This window comes from Nicotiana tabacum, chromosome 16 (assembly GCF_000715075.1).
Source record: "Nicotiana tabacum cultivar K326 chromosome 16, ASM71507v2, whole genome shotgun sequence".
NCBI lineage: Eukaryota > Viridiplantae > Streptophyta > Magnoliopsida > Solanales > Solanaceae > Nicotiana > Nicotiana tabacum.
In genome coordinates, this window is record NC_134095.1 from 32,862,776 (window position 1) to 32,888,365 (window position 25,590).

At 37.5% G+C, this 25,590-nt stretch overlaps 2 protein-coding genes and 1 long non-coding RNA gene across 6 annotated transcripts; 1 reads left to right on the forward strand and 2 right to left on the reverse strand.

The window, feature by feature from the left end:
* Positions 1–10,701: 10,701 nt before the first annotated feature.
* LOC142170665 (uncharacterized) lies at positions 10,702–12,897 on the reverse strand. Of its 2 annotated transcripts, none has more exons than XR_012699992.1 (2): positions 11,138–12,897; positions 10,702–11,019 (listed from the first exon to the last, which is right to left on the reverse strand). It is a non-coding gene; the product is annotated as an uncharacterized LOC142170665 (long non-coding RNA). The 2 variants fall into 2 exon arrangements; XR_012699991.1 differs by having other exon boundaries at positions 10,702–11,023.
* Positions 12,898–13,031: 134 nt separating this feature from the next.
* LOC107802432 (mechanosensitive ion channel protein 3, chloroplastic-like) lies at positions 13,032–20,917 on the forward strand. Of its 3 annotated transcripts, XM_016625942.2 has the most exons (15): positions 13,153–13,324; positions 13,976–14,211; positions 14,337–14,417; positions 14,544–14,603; positions 15,465–15,628; positions 16,002–16,125; positions 16,223–16,320; positions 16,410–16,523; positions 16,736–16,796; positions 17,320–17,469; positions 17,680–17,790; positions 17,996–18,163; positions 18,264–18,377; positions 19,180–19,236; positions 19,909–20,917. In XM_016625942.2, the coding sequence occupies exons 2-15, from the start codon at positions 14,164–14,166 to the stop codon at positions 20,728–20,730; spliced, it is 2,172 nt and encodes a 723-aa protein (XP_016481428.1). In that variant the 5' UTR covers positions 13,153–13,324; positions 13,976–14,163; the 3' UTR covers positions 20,731–20,917. The 3 variants fall into 3 exon arrangements, with proteins under 3 accessions (XP_016481430.1, XP_016481429.1, XP_016481428.1); XM_016625944.2 differs by lacking the exon at positions 13,976–14,211 and having other exon boundaries at positions 13,032–13,324; XM_016625943.2 differs by lacking the exon at positions 13,976–14,211 and having other exon boundaries at positions 13,056–13,324; positions 14,257–14,417.
* Positions 20,918–21,605: 688 nt separating this feature from the next.
* On the reverse strand, positions 21,606–25,590 carry LOC107802433 (O-fucosyltransferase 31). Its single transcript, XM_016625945.2, has 10 exons — positions 25,352–25,590; positions 24,602–24,664; positions 24,421–24,502; positions 24,244–24,314; positions 24,045–24,133; positions 23,734–23,937; positions 23,267–23,531; positions 22,607–22,834; positions 22,311–22,508; positions 21,606–22,202 (listed from the first exon to the last, which is right to left on the reverse strand). The coding sequence occupies exons 1-10, from the start codon at positions 25,490–25,492 to the stop codon at positions 21,993–21,995; spliced, it is 1,551 nt and encodes a 516-aa protein (XP_016481431.1). The 5' UTR covers positions 25,493–25,590; the 3' UTR covers positions 21,606–21,992.

The window sequence follows — 25,590 nt, forward strand, 5'->3', positions numbered from 1 at the left end:
ACCGTTTAGTAAAATTCCACGGTCTTACCCAAAATAAATACGCTAGTCGCTTTAGGCGCGCCTTTAATAATTTAATTTCCTTAAACTCGGGTGCACATTGATGTGACCCAAATCCAAATCTCAACGGAGTCAAAGTGTGTCGACGACCACGGGTACATTGATTGTAACGCGGTTCGAGATACATTTTCACAACGTTGCAATTCTTGATAAAAACAGTAAATGATAAAAGCGGTTAAAAGTTAAATTTTGCACATAAGTTCACACTTGTATAAAATCAGATAATCAAGCCGAATATAACAGTTGAGCGACTGTGCTAGAACCACGGAACTCGGGAATGCCTAACACCTTCTCCCGGGTTAACAGAATTCCTTATCCGGATTTCTGGTACGCAGACTGTAATATAGAGTCATTATTTTCCTCGATTCGGGATTAGAATTGGTGACTTGGGACACCCTAAATCTCCCAAGTGGCGACTCTGAAATTAATAAACCATCCCCGTTTCGATTGTCCTTTAATTGGAAAAACTCCCCTGCGCCCCGCGGGCGCGGAAAAAGGAGGTGTGACATTTGATAACGTTGATTTTTTCTTAAATTAATTGAACAAAAGCAGTTAAAAAGTTAAAATTGCACCATAGGCTAAAACATGTATTAAAATCAGATAATTAAGCCAATAATAACAGTTGAGCGACCGTGCTAGAACCATAGAACTCGGGAATGCCTAACACCTTCTCCCGGGTTAACAAAATTTCTTACTCGGATTTCTGGTTCGCGGACTATTAAACAGAGTCAATCTTTTCCTCGATTCGAGATTTAAATCGGTGACTTGGGACACCATAAAATTATCCCAAGTGGCGACTCTGAATCTTTAATAAGTAATCCCGTTTCAATTGTCCTTTAGTTGGAAAAAACTCTTTTATACTCCCTTCCGAGAGGTGTATGTAAAAAGTAGGTGTGACAGTCATTGCGTTTGGCCGTAGCCTTTCAGTCCCCGAGTGAAGTAGTTTCAGCATTTACATCGAGGGTATGCCTTTTTAGGGGTCTTACAAGTTCGAATGTATAGCCTTAACTTTAAGATCGGGATTTATGCCTTTTGTAAGGTCTTATAATTTTTAACATGCCTTAGTTAAGGTCTTACAGATTTGGTTACTTGGTACAAGTATAATTCACTCCTTGCTTGAGGTCTTACATATTTGGTTACTTGCTATAAGTATAGCTCACGCCTTGCTTGAGGTCTTACAGATTTGGTATTGCCTTATGAAGGTCTTACGAGCTTCAAGGTCCCCGAGGCATCGAAAGTTTCTTGGCTCTGGAGCCGTTCCTTGTAAACTTGGTATTGTCTCATTGAGGGCCTACGAGTTCGAAGTTTTCGACCCAGAGGTTATATGGCTTTGAGTTTTTGACGTCAGTCCCCGAGTGTTCGGGAATTTTCTGGCTCTAGAGCCGTTTCTTGTAAAATAATAGCAGACTTCTTTGAAGTGTAAAACGTTTTGATGGAGGAAAAAATATTCTCTGAACTTGGCACAAATGTACATGTTTTCGTTGTCAAGGGTTCAGTTATTCTATGCGGACACGGTTCGTTCGACCATTTGACCCGATACATCGTTTTCCTATCGAGACCCCTTTTGGCACTTTCTTGACTTCTCCGAGAAGGTGATCTCCCAGGGGGATGTCCCCCCCCCCCATATTCGAGGTTGATTGAAGAGAAGCCTTGAATATTTGTTGAGTTCTCCTTAGCACTACAAGAAATTAGACTTTTAGTGGCGACAAAAGTCGCTACAAAAACCCACAAAGTCGCCGCTAACGACATATAGGAGCGACCTTAGGGTTGCTGCAGGTACAACCGTTACTGAATATTTTTTGTGGAAACTCCTTAGGGTCGCTACAAAAAGACACATTTGTAGCGACTACAGTCGCTACAAATAGTGAATAAATATGCGACAAAAAAGTGTATCCCAAACCAAATTTTTGGTAGGTCGCCACTAAAGGATTACACGTAGTAGCGACTACAGTCGCCACTAAAACTTCTATAGTTTCAGTGGCACCTCTCGTTGCTACAATATCTTGAAATTTAGTGGCAACGTTGATGGCCGTAAATACTGATTGCTTTTTGCGACAAGGTTATGTCGCCACTAAAAACCTATTTTCCCAAAAAATATAATGGTCAAAATTCAAATACATTTCTACCAAATTGCTATCAATATATAAAGCATCCAAAATTATTGAACAACCAATAAAAACATATCTCAAAGTCAAATATTATAAATACTTTTATGAATACAAAGTTAGTTAAATATATACTACACAATACTTCATTGTTCATTATCATTGTACGCATATACATACGATAAAAAAGAAAAAGTAGAATATTAAGTGCCTTCAATCTCCTCCTTGGTCAATGCCGCTTGTGATCACGTTTAAGAAACCTTGTCCCTGTTATTAAGGAAAGATTACACATAATTACTTTGACAATCTCATAATTTAAATATAATAGCAAAAAGGGTGATCACACTTGATTTAACTATTTTATTAGCTATTAGCAAAATAAAGTTTGATATCAAAAAGGCTATATAGGAAAAGCTACCAATATCAAATACATTAACCGCTAGAAGTAGATCCAGAGGCACTGGAAATGTATACTAACTCTTAAGAGCAACTCTAAAAGTGAAACAGAGAGTGCCAGGTTTATTCACCCATTCAACAACCCAACATTTCAAGTATTTGTATAGTCTCTTAAATGGAAAAGAACCAAAATACATATTAGCTAAAAGGAATAAGATTTTTCCTTATACAAATAGTATCTCTTAAATGGAATAAGATTTTCCAAAGCCATGATATTTATGGACATAATCAGAACTCAAATGGAGTTATGAATCAAAACGAAGATTAGCTTTGATGAAAACACCCAAACCAAAGAACACCATTGTAGATTTCTGAAAAAAGTATTTATAATGTAAGTCAAATTTTCACTGCTCTTCTATATCATAAGAGCAATTTATTAGTGTTGGAATTCTAATAGTGAGAGTTACTGCCCCATAATACTTTTATTATAAATATTATATCTAGTACAACTCCAACTTTAATCTAAAGAAGAACAAATATGAAATTTTTGACAACATGTTTTTCATTCATTGAGTACTCACTGAAAATGATTCATTAGGCATTGACATCCCAGCATATCATGTTAAATGTACTAGTGTAACCAATGAATCAATTTCCTTTTGTGTGGCATCCTAAAAGTAATACCAATAGTGAATCTTAGAAGCTCCACTTATACTCCCGTCTCCCCAAGGAAAGGCAGTAAAATATAATGAAAGAATGAAATAAAAAAGGTAATTAACTTTGTAAAGCCTATGGCAATTTAGTATATATGATCAAGCAATAAAACAACTATATCCAAAATTTGAACACCCCTATAATAAATAGAGGCACAACCGAAGGCTCAATCATAGATTATAGAAGAAAATAAATAACTACAAATTTTATTAAACAACATCAATGAATCTTAACAAAAACTTGTGACATTTATACAATCAACAGAAAGACTCTTTCTATAAGAGCAACAATATACGATTGATGGTAAAATTAGCATTCTACCCATAATGAAAATCACCACAATGAACATAGACTTGAGATACCAAACCGGCAATAAATCCAAAACATTTTGGGCATCCATAAATTATACTAATTGGGAAATAACATACAAACCCATCACTAGATCTGTCATCATCCTATCCATTCCACAATTTCATATCAAATTTCATATGCTCATCCAAATCAAAAACTAAAATTGACATTAACCCTAAAACTCAAGAGCAGAAGTTTCCAAGAATCTTCAAAGAAATCCAACTTCTCTGTTCAATAATACAATTTTACCAGATTTGAGAAAAAAATTCAAACAAAATATACAGTATTAAATATCAAGTTTCAACAACAAAAGTTTCCTACCACACTCTAAAAATCTGAATTAATACAGACATAAATAAGGAAGAACGTTGAGAAATAAACTAGAAAGTAAAATACCAAAAAGAAAATCTCCAAGTTGCAAACCTCAGAGGAAATGAGGAAAATACCTAAGTTCTAGGCGTACTGAAGATACGTAAGTTCCTCTCCAAAGACAAATAGATTGCTTCCATCTTCTATTCCATCTCTCAACTCGGAATCTTCTTCAACATCAACAATTCGAGCTATATAGAGAGAAGGTGGGCTCTTAATGGCTCTCATGGAAACCAATAAGAATTTCAGAACAAGGTGGTGAAGGGATTTGGGAAAATGGAGGGTTTTAAATGGCCATCAGAGTTCTAGGGTTTTGGAAGAAAGAGATGAACGATTTGGGTAAATGAGAGAAATAAAAAAAGGCAGGAAGCATTTACTTAAAATTATAGTTTTCTAATTTTATGATGAAAGAATTAGAGGCGACTCAATCGCCTCAATAGACCTTTTGTGGCAACTTTTGATTGGCCGCTACAAATAAAATTTTTATTTTAGGAGGAATTAAAGAATTAATGTAAATTAGAAGTGACTTTAATAAAGTCGCCACTAAAAATTTACTTTTTGTAACGGCTACAGTTGTCGCTGCTAAAGCTTTCACTATTTGTGGCAACATTTTTGAGTCGCCACTAAAACTATACCAATAGTGGCAACTGAAGTGGTCGCTACTAAAGGTTGCTACAAAAAAACTAATTTCTTGTAGTGTAGGTAGCATATAGGTGTTGCTTCGTTAAAATCCTTGCCGGTAAAACCCTTATTGGGATAAATTTAGATCGAAGGAAAAGAGTACAACGCATGCTTTAAAACCTAAGGTCTTCGAACTGGACAACGCTTCGACTGTTCTGATCGGACACCTGCATAAAGTTTAGTGTAAGATGTAAATAATAAAGGAGACGGTTATACCTTAGTGGTGATGGCGCTTTGAGCCTCGATATGCTTCAAACGTTTGCTCCGGGGACGCGGCACGGTCCTTTGCTTATTTTACTCGGGTGTAGCCGAGAATGTGTCTCGTGATTGCTACTTCATTGTTTGCTTATCCTTTGGCTCCTTCGATGTTGAAGGCGTCGATGTCGGTGCCACATCGTCCATTGCAAACATCTCCCTCGCTGCATGTTGTTCCCCATACACGATTTTTATTCCGTCCTTCGTCGGAACCTTCATCATTTGATGAAGGGTTGATGGTACTGCTCTCATACAATGTACAGGGTTGATGAAGGGTTGATAGCCTTCGGAGCAAGGCATTGTACCCCATATCTCGTTCGATGACATGAAATTTGACATTTTGGGTCGTGCCGGCCACGTTGACCAGGAGGGTGATTTTCTCTTTCGTTGTTTTGCTCACCATGTTGAATCCGTTGAGGACTCGAGAGGCAGGCACGATTTGGTCGAGCAGTTCCAGCTGGTCCACCACTCTCGACCTGATAATGTTGGCCTAGCTACCTGGATCCACAAGCACACACTTAATTTGAAATGTATTAACAAGAAAATAAATTACCAAGGCATCGTTATGAGGTTTAGACAGGGCCTCGATGTCCTCGTTGCTGAATGTGAGAGCATCCTCAGGTATATAACCCGAGTTTGCTTCTCCCTGGTGATGCATATTTTTGTTCTTTTGACAATGGGTTCCTGCGGGATGTCGATTCCTCCAACGATCATGTGGATGACATGTTGCGGCTCATCCGTTTCATTTTTCCTGTTCGCCTCTCTTTTTCGAAACTGATTTTTGGCTCGGTCGCTAAGGAACTCTCGGAGGTGCCCTTTGCTGAGTAGCCGAGCTACTTCTTCTCGGAGCTATCTGCAATCTTCGGTCTTATGACCGTGTGTGCCTTGAAATTCACACACTAAGTTAGGGTTCCTCTGCAACGGATCTGATAGTACAGGTCTTGGCGACGTGGTGTCTCTGATTTTACCGATGGCAAATATGATGTCCGAAATATCAACATTGAAGTTATATTCCGACAAGCGGGGTGCTTCCGTCGGTCCTGTGTGCCTATCGAATCTGAACCTACTTACTAGTCCCCGAGGATTCTGACCTCGATCTGTCCTTCGGTCATTTCGGGGTAGGTTACTCTTTGGGACGTTTCTCCTATCTTCGGTGTATGGTTGGTACCATTCTTTGTTTGGCCTTGGTTCCTTTGCCGGAAGCTTGCTAGGATATATTGAGCCCGAGGGAGCTCCTAGTTGGTCGTCCTCGACCTTGATCATTGATTGGTATCGGTTGTGGACATCCGACCAAGTCACGGCGGGATATTCAATCAAATTCTGTTTCAGTTGCTTCAAAGACACCGAGCTTCGTTCCTTCAAACCTTGGGTGAAGGCCTGCACTTCCCAGTCATCGGAGACTGGTGGTAACTCCATTCGCTCCATTTGAAAGCGAGATACGAACTCCCGCAACATCTCGTTTTCTCTTTGTTTGATTTTGAAGATGTCAGATTTCTTTGTAGCCACCTTGATGGTACCGGCATGTGCCTTTATGAAAGAATCTGCCAGCATGACAAATGAGTTTATCGAATTCGGAGCTAGGTTGTGATACCACACCATGGCCCCTTTCAAAAGTGTTTCTCCGAACTTTTTTAGTAGGACAGACTCGATCTCATCGTCCCTCAGGTCGTTTCCCTTCACCGCACAAGTGTAAGCAGTGACATGCTAGTTGGGGTCCAAGGTTCCGTTGTACTTCAGAAGATCGGGCATTATGAATTTCTTTGGGATGGGCTTTAGAGCGGCATTTTGTGGGAATGGCTCTTGCACGAACTTCTTTGGATCTACACCTTTCAGGATCGGGGGTGCGCCCGGAATCTGATCGATCCTTGAATTGTAGGTCTCCACCTTTTTGTCGTTGGCTTCTATCTTCTTTTCGCCCGATTCGATCCTCTTTGTGAGGTCCTCGAGCATCTTTATGATGGTGGGGTCGGCTGCTTACCCGTTGTTGCTTGACCTTTCTGGTACTTGTTCGGCTTGGAAAGCTGCTTCCGGTGCCGCTGTGCTTGGGGTTTCTAGTGGCTTTGCAGTAGAGCAATCGCCAGATGTTGTGCCTGTAACATCTCAAAGATGATGTGAAGGCTAACCTCTTGTTCCTCCTGAGCCGGGGTTTTTTGGGCTTCTTGTTGGTTTTCTTGGCATATACTTTTGTTGGTGTGAGAGCTTATATCGACGTGTTGGGTGTTGCGTGAGACCACATCTACGGGAATTGGTTCTGGTGCATCCTCAGGGTTTTGTGGTGGCACACCAATACCTGGAACAGCTACATCGTTCTCTCCATGGTCCTCAAGACCGTTATTTTCATGTGCGTTCACTGAGTTAGACATTTTGACCTGAAATCAAAGGTTCTTGGACAAAAAAAGTGTGAAAGATAACTTGCGTTATGTAGTAAACCAACAAGAAAACAATCACTATTATTTTTAGCCACACGGTGGGCGCCAAACTGTTTACCTGAAAATGGTAATTACAATTAGATTTGATTTTGTGGTTCTAAAAATACGTGATTTATTTTTATGCTAGTTGTTAGGCAGTAGATGCCAAGTGTGAGGCTAGAAAATATGATAAGAGCTTGAAGACAGTGTGTCGAGCAAACCGAGTGGCTGGGATTCGGGGCCTCGAGCTGGCCTATACGGTGCCTCGAGGTCGAGCTAAGCGTTAGGCTGTGCCCGGTCGATGAAGGACTAACAGTTTTGAGAGCTTTGATAAGAGCTCTTTATGATCAATAATGAGTAATAAATTAAGAACAATTAATGAAATACAATAAACGTAAGTAATAAATGTAAGTAATAGAATCAAGAGAGAATGTGTTTAAGTTAGAGAGCAGAAAATGTTCTTGTATTGAATGATGTATTGGATATCCTCTTACAAAATGACAAGGGTACCCTTTATATATGAGGGAAATCCCAACATAGTACAAATATATTTATTACAAAGATATATGACTGGTACAACCATTTAATGCCACGGTACATGCTCATGCTAGCCTAATAGACTGGGTCAGCCTTAATCACGTGCCTTGGGAACTTCCCGTTTTTCCATCATAACTACCGATTTGTATTGCCTCGAGGTCGAACGTTGAGAACCCTCGGGGTCGAGCCTTGAACTGTGCCTCGGGCCTTCCGAAGATGGGCCATGAGAAGTCGTGGTGATCCCAAAATCGAACTCGAACACCACGATTTTAGCCGTATACAATCTCCTCGTGCATATAAGATTAGTTCTCTATTCTGGCAGCGTACTTCAAAATTTCGACGGTATATTTTAAATTATGGCGGCGCCTAATGTACTTTAGAATGTTGACAGTATACTTTAAATTTTTGATAGATACTTTAAAAGTCTGAGAACGTACTTTAAAAATCTGACGCAAGATTATTTTTCTAAAACTTATTTAACATGGTCAAAAATCAAAATTTAAACGATCCTACTAAATGATTCTATTTGTTCAAATGGGCCTGCGGTTGGATTGAAAAGTCAATCTCAAATATAAGCCTGGAAAAGTGCTAGCCAACCACAAATTATCCAGTTGGGTTGAATCAACTTTCCGGGTCAAATTCTTTTTGGTCGCTCTAATTAGGAAGAATTAGAATTGTTAATTTTTTACTGCTAATTTTTAAAATTTATTCATAGCTCATACTTCATTTGTCTCAATTTATGTGATACTTTTAAATTTTCGAGATTCAAGCTTTTTAATTTTGACTGTGTATTTGAACATAAAATATTTGAGTTTTTTCGAAATATACATATATGAAAACTACGTAAAAAATACAATAAACTATAATAGTTAATAATTTAAAATATTTAAAAGGCATATAAAAATAATTTATTTAACTCTCAAAATTCGAACAGGGAGTAATTATTTACAGTAAATTACTGCTAGTTTTTTTTATTAAAGAAAAAGAAAACCCAAATGGGAAGGGTGATTTTGGATGTTGGACAGCTAGTGACCCACACAAGCAAGGTATGAAAAGGTAAATCACATGTTTTGAAATTTGATTGGAAAAGTAGTAGCAGCCTTGGCCCTTCTCTTTACCTTTCATCCCCTTTCAGGCCCATTGATACTTAACACCAAAATAAACATATATCCAAAGGACATGCAAATTTTATGAGGAAATTGGACAAGTGCTAAATTGCATGACATGACATGACATGACATGACAAGTCAATACAAAATTGATGTTCAAGTTTCACCAAATTCCAATGGGTTCAGTCTTCACGTCCCAAATCATTCGCAGTAAAGTATCTTATATTTCTTCTTATAAAGATATTGACTTTAATGTCACAATATTTGCATAAAAATTCACGTATTCTCATATGCTAGCAATATGTCTTGGGGATTATTTAGTTCGGAAACAAGTTATTACAGAATTAGTTATGTCGGGATTATTATTCCATCCTTCTATAGGGATAAAAATAACATTACAATCCCGGGATAACTAATATCGGGATTAGTTATACTGCGATTTTATCCCAACTAGGAGTGTTCATGGTTCAGTCTGGATCAGTTTTTCCCTAAAAAGAAACCAAACCAAGTAAGTCAGTTTTTCAAATATTGAAACCAAACCAAACTAGTTAGGTCTATTTTTATCGATTCAGGTTTTGTCGGTTATTTATCGATTTTTTCTTAAATATGAGACATACACTACCAACACATATTCCAGCGACTATATCTTCAACGTAACACTATCAAACCAATTGCTCTTTGAGAAATCTATCATTTTTCAAGATATATTGGTGATAATTAAATCAAATAGTAACGATAATTTAAGGAATTAATTAAAAATAAATTATTTTTAACATGAAATTCTCTTTTTGTACTTAGCAAAAGAAAACTACCAATTAAACTAGAATGTAAAGGAAAACAACTAGATTATTATAATAACAAAAAACTAGACTAAGAGTGCAAACAATTAACATGTGCATAAAATTTTAGAAACTTTTTATAAAAATATACACGTATATATTGTAACAATAAATTTTAAATAGGTACTTCTATAGTCGATTTGGTTCGGCTTTTCCGTTATTTTTTATTAAAACCAAAAAAACCTAACTATTTTTGCTCGGTTTTTAAAATTCAAAACCAAAATCAAACCAAACCCAAAAAATATCAATTTTTTTTTGTCAGTTTGGTTTGGTTTTTATGAAGAGAAACTTTAAGAAACCACTATGTTTTAGTGGTTATTAGCTAGTTGTAGATACCATTTACTATATTACTTCTTATAGTTATGTTTTCTGTTTTTTTAGAGTGTATTCGATGTATTTAAGCTACTATATTCATGAATACAGTAGTATTTTTCGGCGTGAAAAGGGGATTACAGCTTGACAAATTATTGTATTCGACTGTATTCATGTCGTGAAACAGGAAATTACAGCTAAACAAATTATTGTATTCGACTGTATTCACGACACAATTCATGATCTATTCAGCTGTTTTTAAACGAAAAGTGAATCAATTAACATAATAGACTCTCAATCAACAAACTCAATTATAACACACAAAATTTGTATTTCCAGTTATAAAAAATATTCTCAACCGAAAAACACCCTAAAAACATAGCAATCTTCAGAGAAATTATATAATTACATTGAATATAGTTAAATACATAAAAATACATTGAATACATGAAGTATAGCAAGTCATCTATAGTGCAAAAACATATGAATACATACTGCAGATACATTTGAATACATATATACATCTAAATACATAAATTATGTTAATTTAAAAAATTATATGAATACATTCATGGAATATAGCGAGACAGTGAATACAATGAAATATATGGAATACAGCGAGATACTCTGAAATACAATTAAAAAAACAATGAATACAATGAAATACATGAAAATATAGCGAGATACATTGAAATGCACTTAAAAAGAGTAACAGAATCTTCAATTTGCTCAGCCCCAAACTCCGTCGTCTTTGTTCAAGAACACCCTAACGTGGTCTTCTCTCTACAATCCATGTCCGGTAAGCTTGGTCCTTCATTTCTCCTCAAATACTTCGAAGCTCTTAGAATCTGTTTGTTTAATTTTTATAATGCATCTTAGGATTCGCCTTCCTTGTTGACGTTGTTTTGAAGAAAAAAATTCAGATCATAGTAAGCGTATTAAGTTTGGAGTATAGTAATCAGATCCATTGACTTATATTTTATCTAATTTTCCTAAATTATTACCTTTTTGGTGCACTGACAGAGGGCTTGACTAAAAATGTTGGGAGGTAGAGCAATCCATCGGTTGTTATGCAGGAAATTTCAATCTGAATCCTCGGTATGGCTGTATCAGTGTCGTCAAAATCGCCAAAGTTAACGCTCTTGTGCGGCAAAAGACGTTTGAAATCTACCGGAGATGCATACAGTAGAAAAATCTGTATGCACACCGGAGAATCCATGAGTTTGTATGGAGAAAACTAGTATTGAGAGAGAGTGAGGAAAAATCTGAAAGGATGATGAAATATAATACAAAGCGTATTTTATGGTAGAAGGTGACCATAAATAGATATTTGGCTATAAAAATCAAAAGGTAGCTATGAACTATAATTTTTTAAAATGGTATTTATTTAAGATAAATAAGGTATCAATCTTTGCTATACGAGGTAAAGATTCCTTTTATGAACACCCCTAATCCCAACCAATATTGGATAAAATCTCATATTTAATTCCGAAATTAATTCTCCGTTATACCTCATTACCAAATGAGCCCTTAAATATATTGTCAGCTACTCCATAAGAATTCATATTTTTACAATCATCGTATCAAACAACACCTAACAGAAATTGGGATTGAAAGCTTTCTGGACATTTTTGTTGATATTAGCAAATAAGTATATTTATGCATTCTACCTTCTTCAGATAACAAATTTCATAGAAGAAAAGTTTAGGATGGAAAGCAGTTGTATGGGGGAATTTTTGTACACAGATAGCCTGTAATTTTTGTCCATTTTTTTCTCCATAATTTTAATTGAATTGTTTTTTGGGCAATCACAAAAATGTGATTTTTTTTACACGATATACCAATAATTATAATTATGATTTGAAAAAAAAGAAGATAACTAAATATTTTATTTCAGTTTGTCAACAGTTACAACTGATAGGAGGAAGATCGGAGGCCTTAGCATAAGCCGTCAATGGCGATTTCTTAAAAACCCTACTACCAAAAACTAAGAATCCTAACGTGTGGCCGGCGATTGCCACCAGAAAAATGCCGGCGTTGAAGGACATAACAGCTAACATGACCAAATAAGCCAACCCAATCCTGACGCCGTACAAAGCGGTCTGAATTAACCCAGCAGCCACATGATTAGCACTCTCTTTGATGTAATTGGTGTGTGAGATCCACTCGACGAAAAAGGCAAGTAGAAAAACGAAGAACAGTGCCAAAATATACATTCCCATATTGTTATACCCAGGCCAACCGGAGAACAGAACCTCCGCGTTTTTTCCCCAGAAAAACGTCATGTGCATCATCATATGATGGCGGCTGTGGTTGTTCACGGCGGTTGAGGTTATTGATGGCGGTGGCGCCGTCATACCCATAGCGTCACTCATGCCTGCAATTTGATTTTTTTTTCTGTTTTGTGGAAATTAGCACCGAGTGAAGTGTGTGGTTTATACGTCTTTAGATAAGGCTTTTAGGGGTCGTTTGGTTCACGGACAAGATAACTATTTAATGTTATTGCTATGTTTGGTTTATTGAAATAAAACTAAGATATACTGTATACAATTTAAAACATGTGTTTAGTTTGACGGTGGATAAGCTTCGATAAAATTTATTTTTTATCTTAACCTTGGTTCAAAAAATAAAAAAGGTTACAGTAAAAAAGAAAAGAAAAATATGTTGGTCATTTTATAATTTTATTCCAGGATAACTAGTTTTAGCATTAGTTATCCCACCTAGGAGATAGTATAATTTAATCTCAATTTATGGTATTTTTTTAATACTGGGGCTAATTAAAATCAAATATGAGATAAATTTTATACCACCTTATTCCATCTTATATGACATACCAAACGGTCCCTTCTTCAACTCGCCCCGTTTTTATCTAAATACAATTTCTATGTATCTATTTTTTTTTTTCTCTTTAAAAGTTAGGCAATAAAAAAAATGAATGGTGCCACGTAAGAAGGGGCGGGTACCTCGAAACGTGGGAATTATCCAAAACAGTAATCTTTTTCAGTCCGTCACGCAACTGTAGCCGTCGGTGTTGGTGCCCATCACCTCCCTGCGCATTTTATCACCGCTCCCTTCCTTCATTTCCCATTACATTAACATACGAAGATCTCCGATTTCGAGCTGATTAGAGCTGTTTTCTAAGTACATTAGCTTCAGTTTCTGGGATAATCTCACTGCTTAATGGTATTAAGGTTCGTAATTAGCTTGATTATTGGTTATGAGGGTTAATTATTCTTTTTTTTTTGGTTAGTTGTGAAATTTAAGTTATTTTTTCCAAGTTCGATTGTTGAGATTTTGAGGCTTAGAAAAATGTTTAGGAAAGTGAAGAAGGAAAAGAGAAGATTTTTCTGAGTTGCATTTTTCTTCGCAAGGCAGAAGAGTGTGGTGTAGCAGTAATGTCGTTTTTGGCTGATGCGATATTTTAACTGTTAGATTGTGTTCAGATTTTCTCATGGATTATGCATTAACTTTTAATTGTGCTTGATGTGGTGTGCCTTAGTCCCATTAGCTTATGCCTATACTTTCTGCCCGTTGCGGAGCCATAAATTTATACAAGGTGATTCAAAAAATTGTTAGAATGTCACACCTAGGACTTGAACCTGTAACTTAAAGCAATTTTTGAACCCCTTTGTCACTTTCACTAGAATTCTCCCTTGTGTCAAGGGGATACAACCGTTCATATGTAGCCTAAAAAATATGTTTTTACATTATTTGCACACTATAATTTTTCAACAAATGGGATTCAGTTGAACCCCTTCCCCCTACCTAGTTCTGCTTGAAATTGATAGGATAGATGAGATATGTTGGGAGAGAAGTCTTACTTTAGATATTTCTGTGATCAGAAGCTTTTGCACTCAATTGATGTGAGTACCAGGTGGGTGCGGGGTGAGGACTACCACTGCACCTGCTTATCCTTTGTGACAATGTGTGGAGACTTAGTGTGTGTGTATCATTTTAAAGAGAACTTTAGCTATATTTAAGGCAGTGGGTGCACCTGCCGCTGCCACTGTTGCAAATCCGCCAAGGACCCATGATGCAGTTAAAGGGGGTGGCTTTCTTTTTGCTTACCATTGGGCAGGTTGCTTCATGCTTAATTTGATTTTTGTTTTCCACCTTTTTTTAGGTAGGTTCTGAAGATAAAGGTTCTTCCCATATGCACATTAACATTGTAACTTCTGGGTGTTATATCTTTGAGTATATTAGACGATGGCGGCTGCTGTCTCATTGCTGCTGCCCCGCGAACTGGGCATCCAGGGGAAATGTGGATTCACCTGCCAGCCTAAGGTACAATTCGGTTTGTGCATTGGTTTTTTTCTTCTTATACTTGATCAATAGAGTCAATGATGTTCTCAACCTTTTGCTGATAAAACAAGGATGTCCTCAATTCTTGAATTTTTTGTTTGTTTGTAGGGCACAATGAGCAGGAGCCAGACAGATTCTTGCAGCAAATTTCTGTCATCACATTCTTCGGTATGCTTTGCATCAGACTATAATTATCACATTCCTTCTTTATTTACACCCCTCCCCATTCCTTTTTGTTCATGCATCATTCAGGTAGCTTATTGATGACTCACTTTGCTTTCATTATGTTATTGTATATATAGGTTCAACATTTCAGTTTAGGTATATCATGACCTTCTCATGTATTTCAATTTTTTGTTGATCTTATTCCATAAGCAGCTGTTTCATTTTCTTCAATTGCATCACTTGAGCATCATGAATTTGACTCCAGAAAACTAAGCTTTATGTACTTGACATGATTTCAATAGCTTTACTTATAAGCTGAGTTCAACAGAAACAACTTGACTTGACTTGAATATGTTCGACTTTGCTTACTTGTTTAAATTATGAGCGGGTCTTGAGCTCAAGTTCATATGTGTTCAGTGGATGAATCGCTTATTTTGCCTTGTGATCAAGATCATAAAGGTTGATAATGTGGAAAGTTTTACGGAAGCCTAAAAATGTGATGTGCTTTTATTGTCGCACAAGTGTATTTGCACATATCAAGCTGTAGTTGTAGTGTAATGAGTCAATTCGAGCTACAGCTTGAGTTTCTCCTGAGTTCAGTATGCTCAAGCTGATATTATTTTAACAATTGAACCACGCTTATTCCATTAATCAGCTGAACTCATCTTGTTTATAGCTCTCCTTATTACTACGACATTTTCCATTTGCCATTTGCCATTTTCTGAATGAGATAAGCGGAGCATTTGCTGCAATCATCCTAACGAGCTCTTTCTTAAACTTATAATTTAAGTTATATGGCTATAGATTTATGCCTAATTTATACTCCCTCATTGACACCTTGATATGTGGTATATGCATCTTTAGCGGCAGGACGCGTGGAGCATTTACCTTCTGAATAGTGTACGTGGGCCTTTGTTTTCCCATCCTCCACCTATTAGATGTAATGTATTGCTCTGCCGCTCCTTATTAAAGCCAGGTGGAGGATATGATAGTCAATTTCTGAAAACAGCAGCACTAATATGGAAAAGGTAAATGTTTCTCTATCTAATATATCTCTTATTCAAGTTGCACGGACATTCAGATCTAGGAGTTTTTAATAATTGATTCCTCTCAACTACTAATGCAACTCCTATCATCAACAGTGTTGCTAGTAATTAAGTAGCGTCTCTTTCTCAATGAGGATGAGTTCTTTTTCTCACAAATCATAATCCATTCTTCAGCCCTTCACAATTTAACCTGATCTTGATTCTCTACCTAATTAAATGTCTGACGATTTTACTCAATAGGTGGAATTATCACTCATGATTATAGCATCCCGCCTGCTTTATTTATCCTCCATCCACATTCCAATATTGAAATGGTCAAATTGGTACCTATGCAATTATTAGTTTTATTTTGCAGGTCATTAAATACTATACATGGGAGCCCCCTTGTGCTTCAGCTGGTTCCGGCCGTTGGAGTTCTTGTTTTAGCCGCATGGGGTCTCATTCCATTGATGCGCTTTGGCAGAAAATTTTTCTTTCATGTACTGGCTTCTCTGGACAATCTTTCTCGTTGGTCTGCATGTTGTCTACATCATCATTGTCCCTAAATTAAGGCGTTTTCTGAAAACCTTTATGCAGGAAAGCGAGAGTAATTGGAAACAAAGCGGCTTGCATTATGTTGCAGATTCCTATCTTAAACCTGTGCTTTTATGGACCGGAGCAATACTTATATGCAGGTTAAATTAAAGTGCAATTTTTAAAATCTTAAACATGTTAGATATTTTGCTTTATAAAACACTCATGCTGCTGGCGTGAACTTTTGCAGAGCAGTGGATCCACTGATTTTACCTTCAGCTGCAAGCCAGGCAGTCAAGCAAAGATTTCTTACTTTTATACGATCATTATCGACAGTGATGGCACTTGCCTACTGTTTATCTAGGTGATATTTTGCTTTCAAGATCTTGTAATATTTGATTTTCTGATGCAGTATCTATTCGTTGGTTTATGGATTTCATTTATCATAGCTCTTAATAGCACCAATGTAGCTTTCTGTCATACTCTTGGTTTTCCCGGTATCTTAATTACTTAATTCTGATTAGTTGCTCTCTGTTTATAATACACGAAGTTCATCTTGATTTTCTTTTCTGGCAGCTTGATTCAGCAAACACAAAAATTCCTTATGGAGACAAAAGACCCCTCTGATGCAAGAAATGTATGTGGGAATTATGTATCTAATCCAATCTGTTGAAGCATGCAAAACTTATAACCTTGGTTAATGCAGAGATGTTTAGAATGAAGCCCGATATAGATTTTTAAACAGCACGTAAAATGCTAATGCTAAACAAGGAAACTAAACAACTGGAAGTACTTTAGTTACCTATTTGTCAAAAGCTTATTGATGCCTGTTTATTGATTCCCTTTTCCCCAAGATCATGTTCTTTCTCCAAGAAAGCTTCATTCTTGGCTTAAGTAATATGGATCCAACTCCAGATTAGAGGCTTATGTTAGTTTGGCGGTATCACATACTAGTGTGCAATTGTTATTACACCTTTCCTGTGCATATTTAAGTAATCTAAAACTATCAAACCAATTAAACGCTAGTGATTAAAGTGGCCTCTCCAGAAAAATATGCAGCACCACATTTTCTTTTCTGTACCGTGGTTTTTGCTATCATTCGTTGTTGCCTTCTATGACCAAATTCTTATTCTTCAAATATGTGTTTTTTGCTCTTTCAGATGGGATTCGAATTTGCAGGGAAAGCTGTATATACTGCAGTGTGGGTTGCATCTGTTTCATTGTTCATGGAACTGCTTGGTTTTTCTACACAAAAGTGGTTGACAGCTGGGGGTCTTGGGACAGTATTGCTTACTCTTGCTGGTCGTGAGGTAATCTGACCATTTGTTTTGCATTTCTAAGTGCGTCGAAATGAGGTTTTATACCTTTTCTCTATTTCATTTGGATGTTCTCCCAAGTGGTTGGTTTAATATTACTTCTGCTTTCATGTTTCCTTTTTTTTTTCTCTGTCTGGGTAGAGTGCTTGTGTGCCACTTGGATTAGTGCAACTTATATTTTTTACTTCCTTGGGGCTTGTTCAGATACTTACGAACTTCCTCTCAAGCATAATGATCCATGCAACAAGGCCCTTTGTTCTAAATGACTGGATACAGACAAAGATACAGGGCTATGACGTCTCTGGTACAGTGGAGGTAAATCTTAGCTCCTGCTACCAATTAGATAATAAGGGAATATACTTTAAATAATGCAATAACAAGAAGTATTGCATGCTTGGTATGCAAGGATTTGCATGAAGATGTGGTTGGATAACAGCTTCATCCATTTGTGCTGAATCAGTTGAACAGAAAGCTAACTCGTGGTATTGAGCTGTTGTATGACTGCTTTCTTGTTGTTTAGCACGTAGGTTGGTGGTCACCAACAGTCATAAGAGGTGATGACCGTGAAGCCATTCATATACCAAATCACAAATTTTCAGTGAATATCGTCAGGAATCTTAGCCAGAAGACTCATTGGCGGATCAAGACTCACCTTGCCATCAGCCACTTGGATGTGAATAAGATCAATGTCAGTAACAATTTTCTAGTTAGTTAACATATATTCTTTTTAATTCTGAAAAACAAATTTTGTTGGCTGATGAGTATTTACATGCCTCTTTCGCGTGCAGAACATTGTTGCGGATATGCGGAAGGTTTTGGCGAAAAATCCTCAAATAGAACAGCAGCGATTACATAGGCGAGTTTTTCTGGATAATGTTGATCCAGAGAATCAGGCTCTTATGGTAGGTTATACCTCTTTACCTACCTCATTCAATTCCTGAAATACAGCGGTAAAATGCATTGACAGCTGTTTGTAATGCAACTAATCATGGTCATGATATTATTGTCATGAGTTATAAGCTTTAAAAATAATAGCCATCTCAAATTCGCTGAATCATTTACTTGCATCTTGTTAGATTTTTAAAGATTCTAATCATACATAAAGAGGAAGGAGTTGGCCAGGGGTGTTTTCTATACGATTATTTTCCTGTATTTGTTTTGATAAAATGCGAGCCTGTTTTGCTTCCACTTTGATAAAATGCGAGCCTGTTTTGCTAAACGTTAAGAAGGCTAGCGGCTTCTTATCTCTGTGTTTGATCTCTTCCATCTCTGGTTGGTCCATTTCACCTATATTGAAGAAATGTGTGAACCCTGTAGAGGCTGAAAAGGGGTGAAGGATCGTACTCTCAATTAGGCTTTCCGAGACTCCATTCTCCCATTGAATAAGTAAAAGCCCTGTTAGCCTGGGTGAAGATGCGTGCAAAGAGCAAGGATAGAAGCTCCTTTAACTCTGCCCGACACTCGACACGTGTTAGCTCTCTAAATGTGTAGAGCCTAGTGCTAGTTGGGAATTTCTAGGCCCCTTAGCCTAAGGATCACTTCATCTCTTGTGCAAGTGTTTCCACCTGTCTTTCATATTAAATTTACATGTCTGTGTTAGAGAATTCAATCTTGGCATATCTTACATTTGTGCATAGTAGTTTAAGGAAGTAAGTTTCTTTTAATAGTATGACTCAATTTTCTTACTCGTGGCATGTGTAACAGATCATGATTTCTTGCTTTGTGAAGACTTCTTATTTTGAAGAGTACTCCCGAGTGAAGGTACGAGTTTTATCCCTTGGTTCAGTGAAGCAGTCCTGAGTCTGACTTTGTAAATTGGTATAAAATCTTTGCTTACAGTAAATCTAGTCAACCATTACCATACATTAATCAATTTATATGTAGTCATGTATAAGCTCTTTTTCTTAGTACCCAGTTTTAGATGGGTCTTCAATACTATATCGCTTTATGCAGCCACAATTTCTCTTCTACCATCTGTTCGGCAGTTCCTCATGTCACTATTGCCAGAAGTAACTAAAAAAAGTCTATAATCACCTTTAGTATCTTTAATTATTTGATTCAAGAGCAAGGTAGGGGTAAGGTGGGAAGTTCTTGGAGGGAAGGATGCCGGGGGTCTATTTGGAAACAGCCTCTCTACCCCAGGGTAGGGGTAAGGTCTGCGTACACACTACCCTCCCCAGACCCCACTAAGTGGGATTATACTGGGTTGTTGTTGTTGTTGTTGTTGTAATTATTTGATTCAAGCTTTAGTGTAGTGCCTTCCAGCTGTAACACCAAACTGTAGGTTTGTGGGGCATACATTCAATCTGCTTCTATCTCAAGGCCTTTTCTTTCATCTCCATCTGTTGTGTGTGTATGTGGCAGTTGAGGTCCTAAGGTCTATCTGGATTATAGTAACTTCCTGCTAATGGTTCCATCAACTTTCGGTTGCAGGAGGTTATATTGCTGGATCTGCTTCGAGTAATCAGCCATCATCGTGCTCGACTTGCTACACCTCTTCGTACTGTGCAGAAAACATATCGCGAACCTGATGCGGATGATGTACCATTTGCTGATTCCATTTTCTCTCGTGATCGTCCTAATCGCCCATTCTTCCTTATTGAGCCTTCTTATAGGATCAATAATGACGATAAAACTAAGGTTTCTGCCGGTTCAGTACAACCTGATGAAGAAAAAGATGGAAAGGCTGAAGCACCAAGTACATCACAGGCTGCTGATGATACAAATGGTTTGCCATCAAAGCCTGCTGAGAAAGAAGTTGTTAAGGTCTCGTCAGCATCAAATGCTAATGTCGATTTAAAAGTAGCAACTTTGTCTTCAGATGGAAAAACACCAAAACAAGGATCGAGCAGTCCAGTTAAAAGCAACTCTGAGAAAAACCAAGTTGCTTCAGCAACTGGAGAGCCACCAGGTTTGACATCAGATATCAACATTGAGAAGACAGATGTGGCAGCTGCTGCTTCACAGGCACAACAAGATGCTGAAAGACCAATTTCACCACCTTCTGTGGGAAGGCCCATGTTAGAAGATAACATTGTTCTTGGTGTTGCACTAGAAGGGTCAAAACTAACACTTCCAATTGAGGAAGAAACGACTTCACCCTCTCCCTCTCCAGCATTTTCCGACTCAGAACCAAAGGAGTTGGCTGCCTGCCGGAATGGGAATAGCTCAACCAGCTCAAATAAAGATAAGATGGATGATCAGATGGCTGAAGCTCCAAGTGCACCAAATGTCCAAAAAGAACGAGAAAAGTGATCATTGTTTGTGGGTTCAACAATGTGCATTAATGCGCTAAGGCTGTTTTTTAGAGCTTGCATTACGCACAATGTAAATTTTCTCATGAAATTCCATTTATGTACAATTGTGGAGCAATAGTTGGCTTGTATTTTAGCATTTTGATAATGATCAATGAAGGCATAATGCAACTAAGTTTTAGCTTAAAGCTTGGCGTGACCATCTACTGACTTTAGATTGGTTTGTAGTACCAGGAACTCTTGCAGTTTTGGAGTGAAATTCGACCACAGTAAGATTGAGCTTATTCTAGTGATGGTTAAAAACCCTATTAAGAAAGTTAAGAAGCTAATTCTCGTATCTGAATTCAGAAAAGGAAAAAGAAAAGAGAAGTGGAAAGTGAAAAAGAAGGAAAAAACGAACAAGGAATGGTGATTATTGAGAATAATTTTGCATTGACATCAAATATATAGGTGATGACGTATTTGTTTACCAGCTAAGATCATTCAAAATTTCGAGTTTTCCCATTACACCAATCTCTTCTTCGCAGATATGAAAATTATCTAGAAAATGAATTTTGCTAGACAGCTCATTAGTAAAATCTTCTGCAAGATTAGACAATTCAGTTAACCTATGTTAGTAAAATTGATGAGTAACAATTTAGTACTTAAAAAAAATTCTCGGTCCCCCATATTATACCACTTAGTAGTGTATGAACATACGTGTGTATCAATTAAATTATACTTGGAGATATAGCCGCTGCGGCTCCTCATAGATAGACGAAGTTGATTTTGTTTAGGCTGCAAGTTAGATTTCTATAATTGTGGTTACCAGGCTGTCTTTAAAAGCATGAAATACGATTAGAGATAAAATAAATACTAATATCAGAACTGCAACTGTTAAACTGACTTCAAAAAACTTCTGCTTGGGTCATATGGATTATTGAACCAATGTTTTCTTGCACAATGGCTGGTGAATCTAGTTCATCTTTGAGCTCGGGCAACAGTTTATCCAGCCTTTTCTGCGAATCATGTACAGAGAGTAAAGACTCTTTCCTTTTTCTAACTCTCGGCCACTGCATACTACATAAAAGAAAATTTATCCTAATGCACTGACTAGCCATAATAGCAAATGTTTGAGGCTAGCTAGAATGAGGAGACTACGCTGTTGTATCCTGGATATGGTCAACTAAAGATCCTATTTTGGTGTAGTGAACACAATAATATAACAAAGTTACTTGTGAATATCACGTTTGATAAAATTAAAGTTTCCAAAGGGTGTCAAAATTAAGCTTTACACATGCAATCAGGAGCGGGGTAAGTATAAATTGACTGTTTTTCCTTGCGTAGCCGCATTTGCCCTTGTCTATTCTTGTGACCCTGCTGTACTGCGCGCTGGAATTCGGACCACTCCATAGTCTTGTTCAGAAATAGCTTGCCTAACAATGTCATGTTTGGTCTAATAGTCTTAAGATTCTTGTATGCTCGATGCCCCAACTGAGAGTTGTTAAAATGCCATCCCATATCAGTCACAAAGCACAATCAAGATTAAGATAGACTAGAATCTAGCAATTAATAAGAGATTCTGATATACAATTTAATTACCAGTGCATTGTGCATGTTGCCGGGAGAAGCAGAAATGAATATATCGCTCTGCATGCTCACATAATAATCCAGAGCAGCTAATAAAGAAGCTTTTCCTTCCACTTCGGATAATTCATGAGAAGCAGCAAGGCTTTTCTTGTCCTCCATAAATGGGAACAACTGGTGAAGAGCCGATATCCTTGCTTCTCCACCGTAAACCTGATGAAAATGGGAAAAGTTTCAAAGAGTGCTTAAGCTGTTATTGACAATGAAACACTATTCTTTTTAAAGAGATAAGTAATATCATTGTTAGACACCTTGTGGGAAGCAAGATATAGCCGTGTGCTGTTGTTAAATCCCAAGGCTGTCAAAAGGAGTCCTATCTCTTCAGGAGTTAATGGACAACGCCCTTGGCCTCTTAACTCCTCATCTGTGAACTGGGAGTTAAGAACTCTCCCTTGCCAAAGTACTTGGCGATATTTTGCAAGAGCAAGTTTCTCAGCTTTGCCGCCACCAAAGTCACAAGCTGAGTGAGCAGCCATATCCTGTTTAAAAGACATTTTCCAGGCAATTAACATCCAGGTGTATTAAACAAATAATTGTCGTCTTGTGCAAAAGCCTTTCTATTTGTTTCCATTAACGGATAGGTGGATCAAAATCGAAGGTATCCAAGTGAATTTTAGTGAAACATGACGGGTTTTAACTTTCTTAACTTGGAGATGTGTATAAGCATATTTGACCAAAGTGGCTGACAGATAATTATACCATGTGGCCTTTAATTTACTGAACCCTCATATAATAATGTCTTTAACTAGCATAGACATGGAACATTGACATAAACACTGATACAGTGCAATACCCTCATAGTTGTCACAGGAGGAATTAAAAAGCCCAAGAACACAGACTCGACTTCAAGCATAGTCTAAACTATGATTGTAAGAATGGAATTGAGTCAGCAAGGTAGAAGATAGTCATACTTTATCAAAGCGAAGATGCAATACAACATACTTTCCAGCTCCTGCTCTGTCATTTTCCCTAACGTGGAAGTGTGTAGCACTTGATGCTTTATTCATACTAGGAGGGCTACGCAGACGACTGACGAGTGTGTCGCCTAACGTTCTGACATGGGGAACAAAAACTAGCGCGTTAAAGTTGACCTTACAACGCAGATGCTGGATGTATGAAGGTAGGTTGTCAAAAGCCAAACGGTGAGAGAATGGAGCAATAGCTACAATCCCATAGCTGGAAGAAAGAAGCGAGTTAGTCTTGTTGTGAGTTCAAGCTTTATTTTTAATCATACAAAGAGAACTCAGAAGTAGGTTTCAATTGTTGAAGGCAGAGTGTCCAGTTAAATCAAGCAATCTACAAAAATGCATCTGGTAATGAGAATGTGTTAGCTGGCAAAAAATGAAAATGTATAAAACAGTGGACATTTCAGTAGTACCTCTGCATTACAGGCAGAACATTCTCCAGGTACCATGTAGCAGAAGCATGTACAGACGCTGTCTTAATTCTAGTAGCTCGTATGCCTGTTGCATAGTATTCTCTGGTACTCCAGGAGTACTCACTGGGAAGCTCTTTAACTACAGAGACGTCACCACTCAAGATATTGATAAAGTGATCAACATCAAAAATTTCTGCAAAGGAACTGTGAAAGCACTTCACATAAGGAGTATCAATCTCTAAAAGAGGCAGTTCACATAAAGCTATAAAGGTACTTAGAAAGTGGAAGCTGCAATAGCTGACAGTAAATACCTTGAGTCCTGCCAAACTGGATTTACTTCAAGATACGGAATTACAAGAGTCGCATTTAAAATTTTAGCAACAGCTACTGCATCACAGATCTATCATGGGAGCAAAGTAAACATAATCATTCATGAGACTAAAGTGCCCCGAAAGTCATATACATCAAGAATCTGTAAACTAAACAATATCATAACAGAAAATTACATACCCCCATTCTCTGTTGGTTCAATCCTCCATCCAAAAACACCTGTATGTACACCTGAGACTTTCTATGCAATGCTACAAACGCATGCAATTGAAAAATGGTTAGAACACGAAGAATTTAAATTGCTAAGAACCCTTCATAAAGCAGAGACAAGATACAAAAGTATGGTGTAACTCTCACATTGAGTGTCTTGATTATCAGCGCAGGATTCCCATCCCTGATTACGCAAGGGCGACCAGAGGTCTGCTTCTTGAGCATTAGACTGAAAGGTGCTAAATTAATACAGAATTTGAATATATGGTCCCAAAACTTCCATAGCAATCTCACAGCTAAAAAGAAATGAAGCGGCAACTCTACTCACTGTCTGTTGTTGCAAAGCCCTGTTTAGTAAATGCACGTGCATAGACTTAGGAGCATTCCATTCCTGCAAATTACACGAATTAACTAATAAAGAACTGAATAATTCTACAAGTTTGAGCAGGTACAATCTTCTAAGAGAAATCGAGGTGCATGTGAATCATGAACACCAAGAAATCCATACGACGAATCTAAAATCTACATGGCTAAGCTGGCCATGATTGACACTAGGCACAGCTAATGATAAGATCATACAACAGTCTCTGTGATCTTAGCGGTAAATGAAATGATACCATTAGACCACGAAAATATGACCTTTCGAAAGCTCTAATTCCGTAAAATGTGCTGCTGCACTGTGAACTGAGAAGTAACAGAAAGCTGTAACCTTTAGGTTACACAAATAAAGAAGGGATACTATTTCAGCAATCTGCCTGCACTATTCCAATCAAAGTACAAGGAAAAAAAGAAGTTGAATAGACATCTCTGTGACTACAAATCAATGAGAATCTTAAATGTATCACATAAATTAGGGACAGAGAGAGTATGCGATAAGTTAATAGCTAATCAACAAATTCTTGTTCACCTAAGTTCTGATCCACCACATTGCATTAGTAAACAGATACATCAATCTATCAAATATATGAATTTTCTGTTTTCATCACTATATCCAGCACAATTCATTCCAATACTAAATGATTTAATCTTTTAAGATACTGTGAAAAAAGCTGAAAAAGGAGAAGTAAAGAGATATTACAGAGAAAAGAGAAGGGTAAGAGCGGCCAAGAGGAGAGAAGAGACTGGGAAACAGATTTGGTAAAAGAAGCATCAAAAGTCCACCCATTTGCAGCGGCCATGCCATTCTCCGACTCGTCGGACTCTGCCGGACGTAATTCATCTTGCCGGTGCGCTCGCCGTCGCCGGTCGTGCTCGCCGATATGTAAATACGCTTCAGCTAACTCATTCTGTGATTACGGGCTGAATCATGTCCTTTAG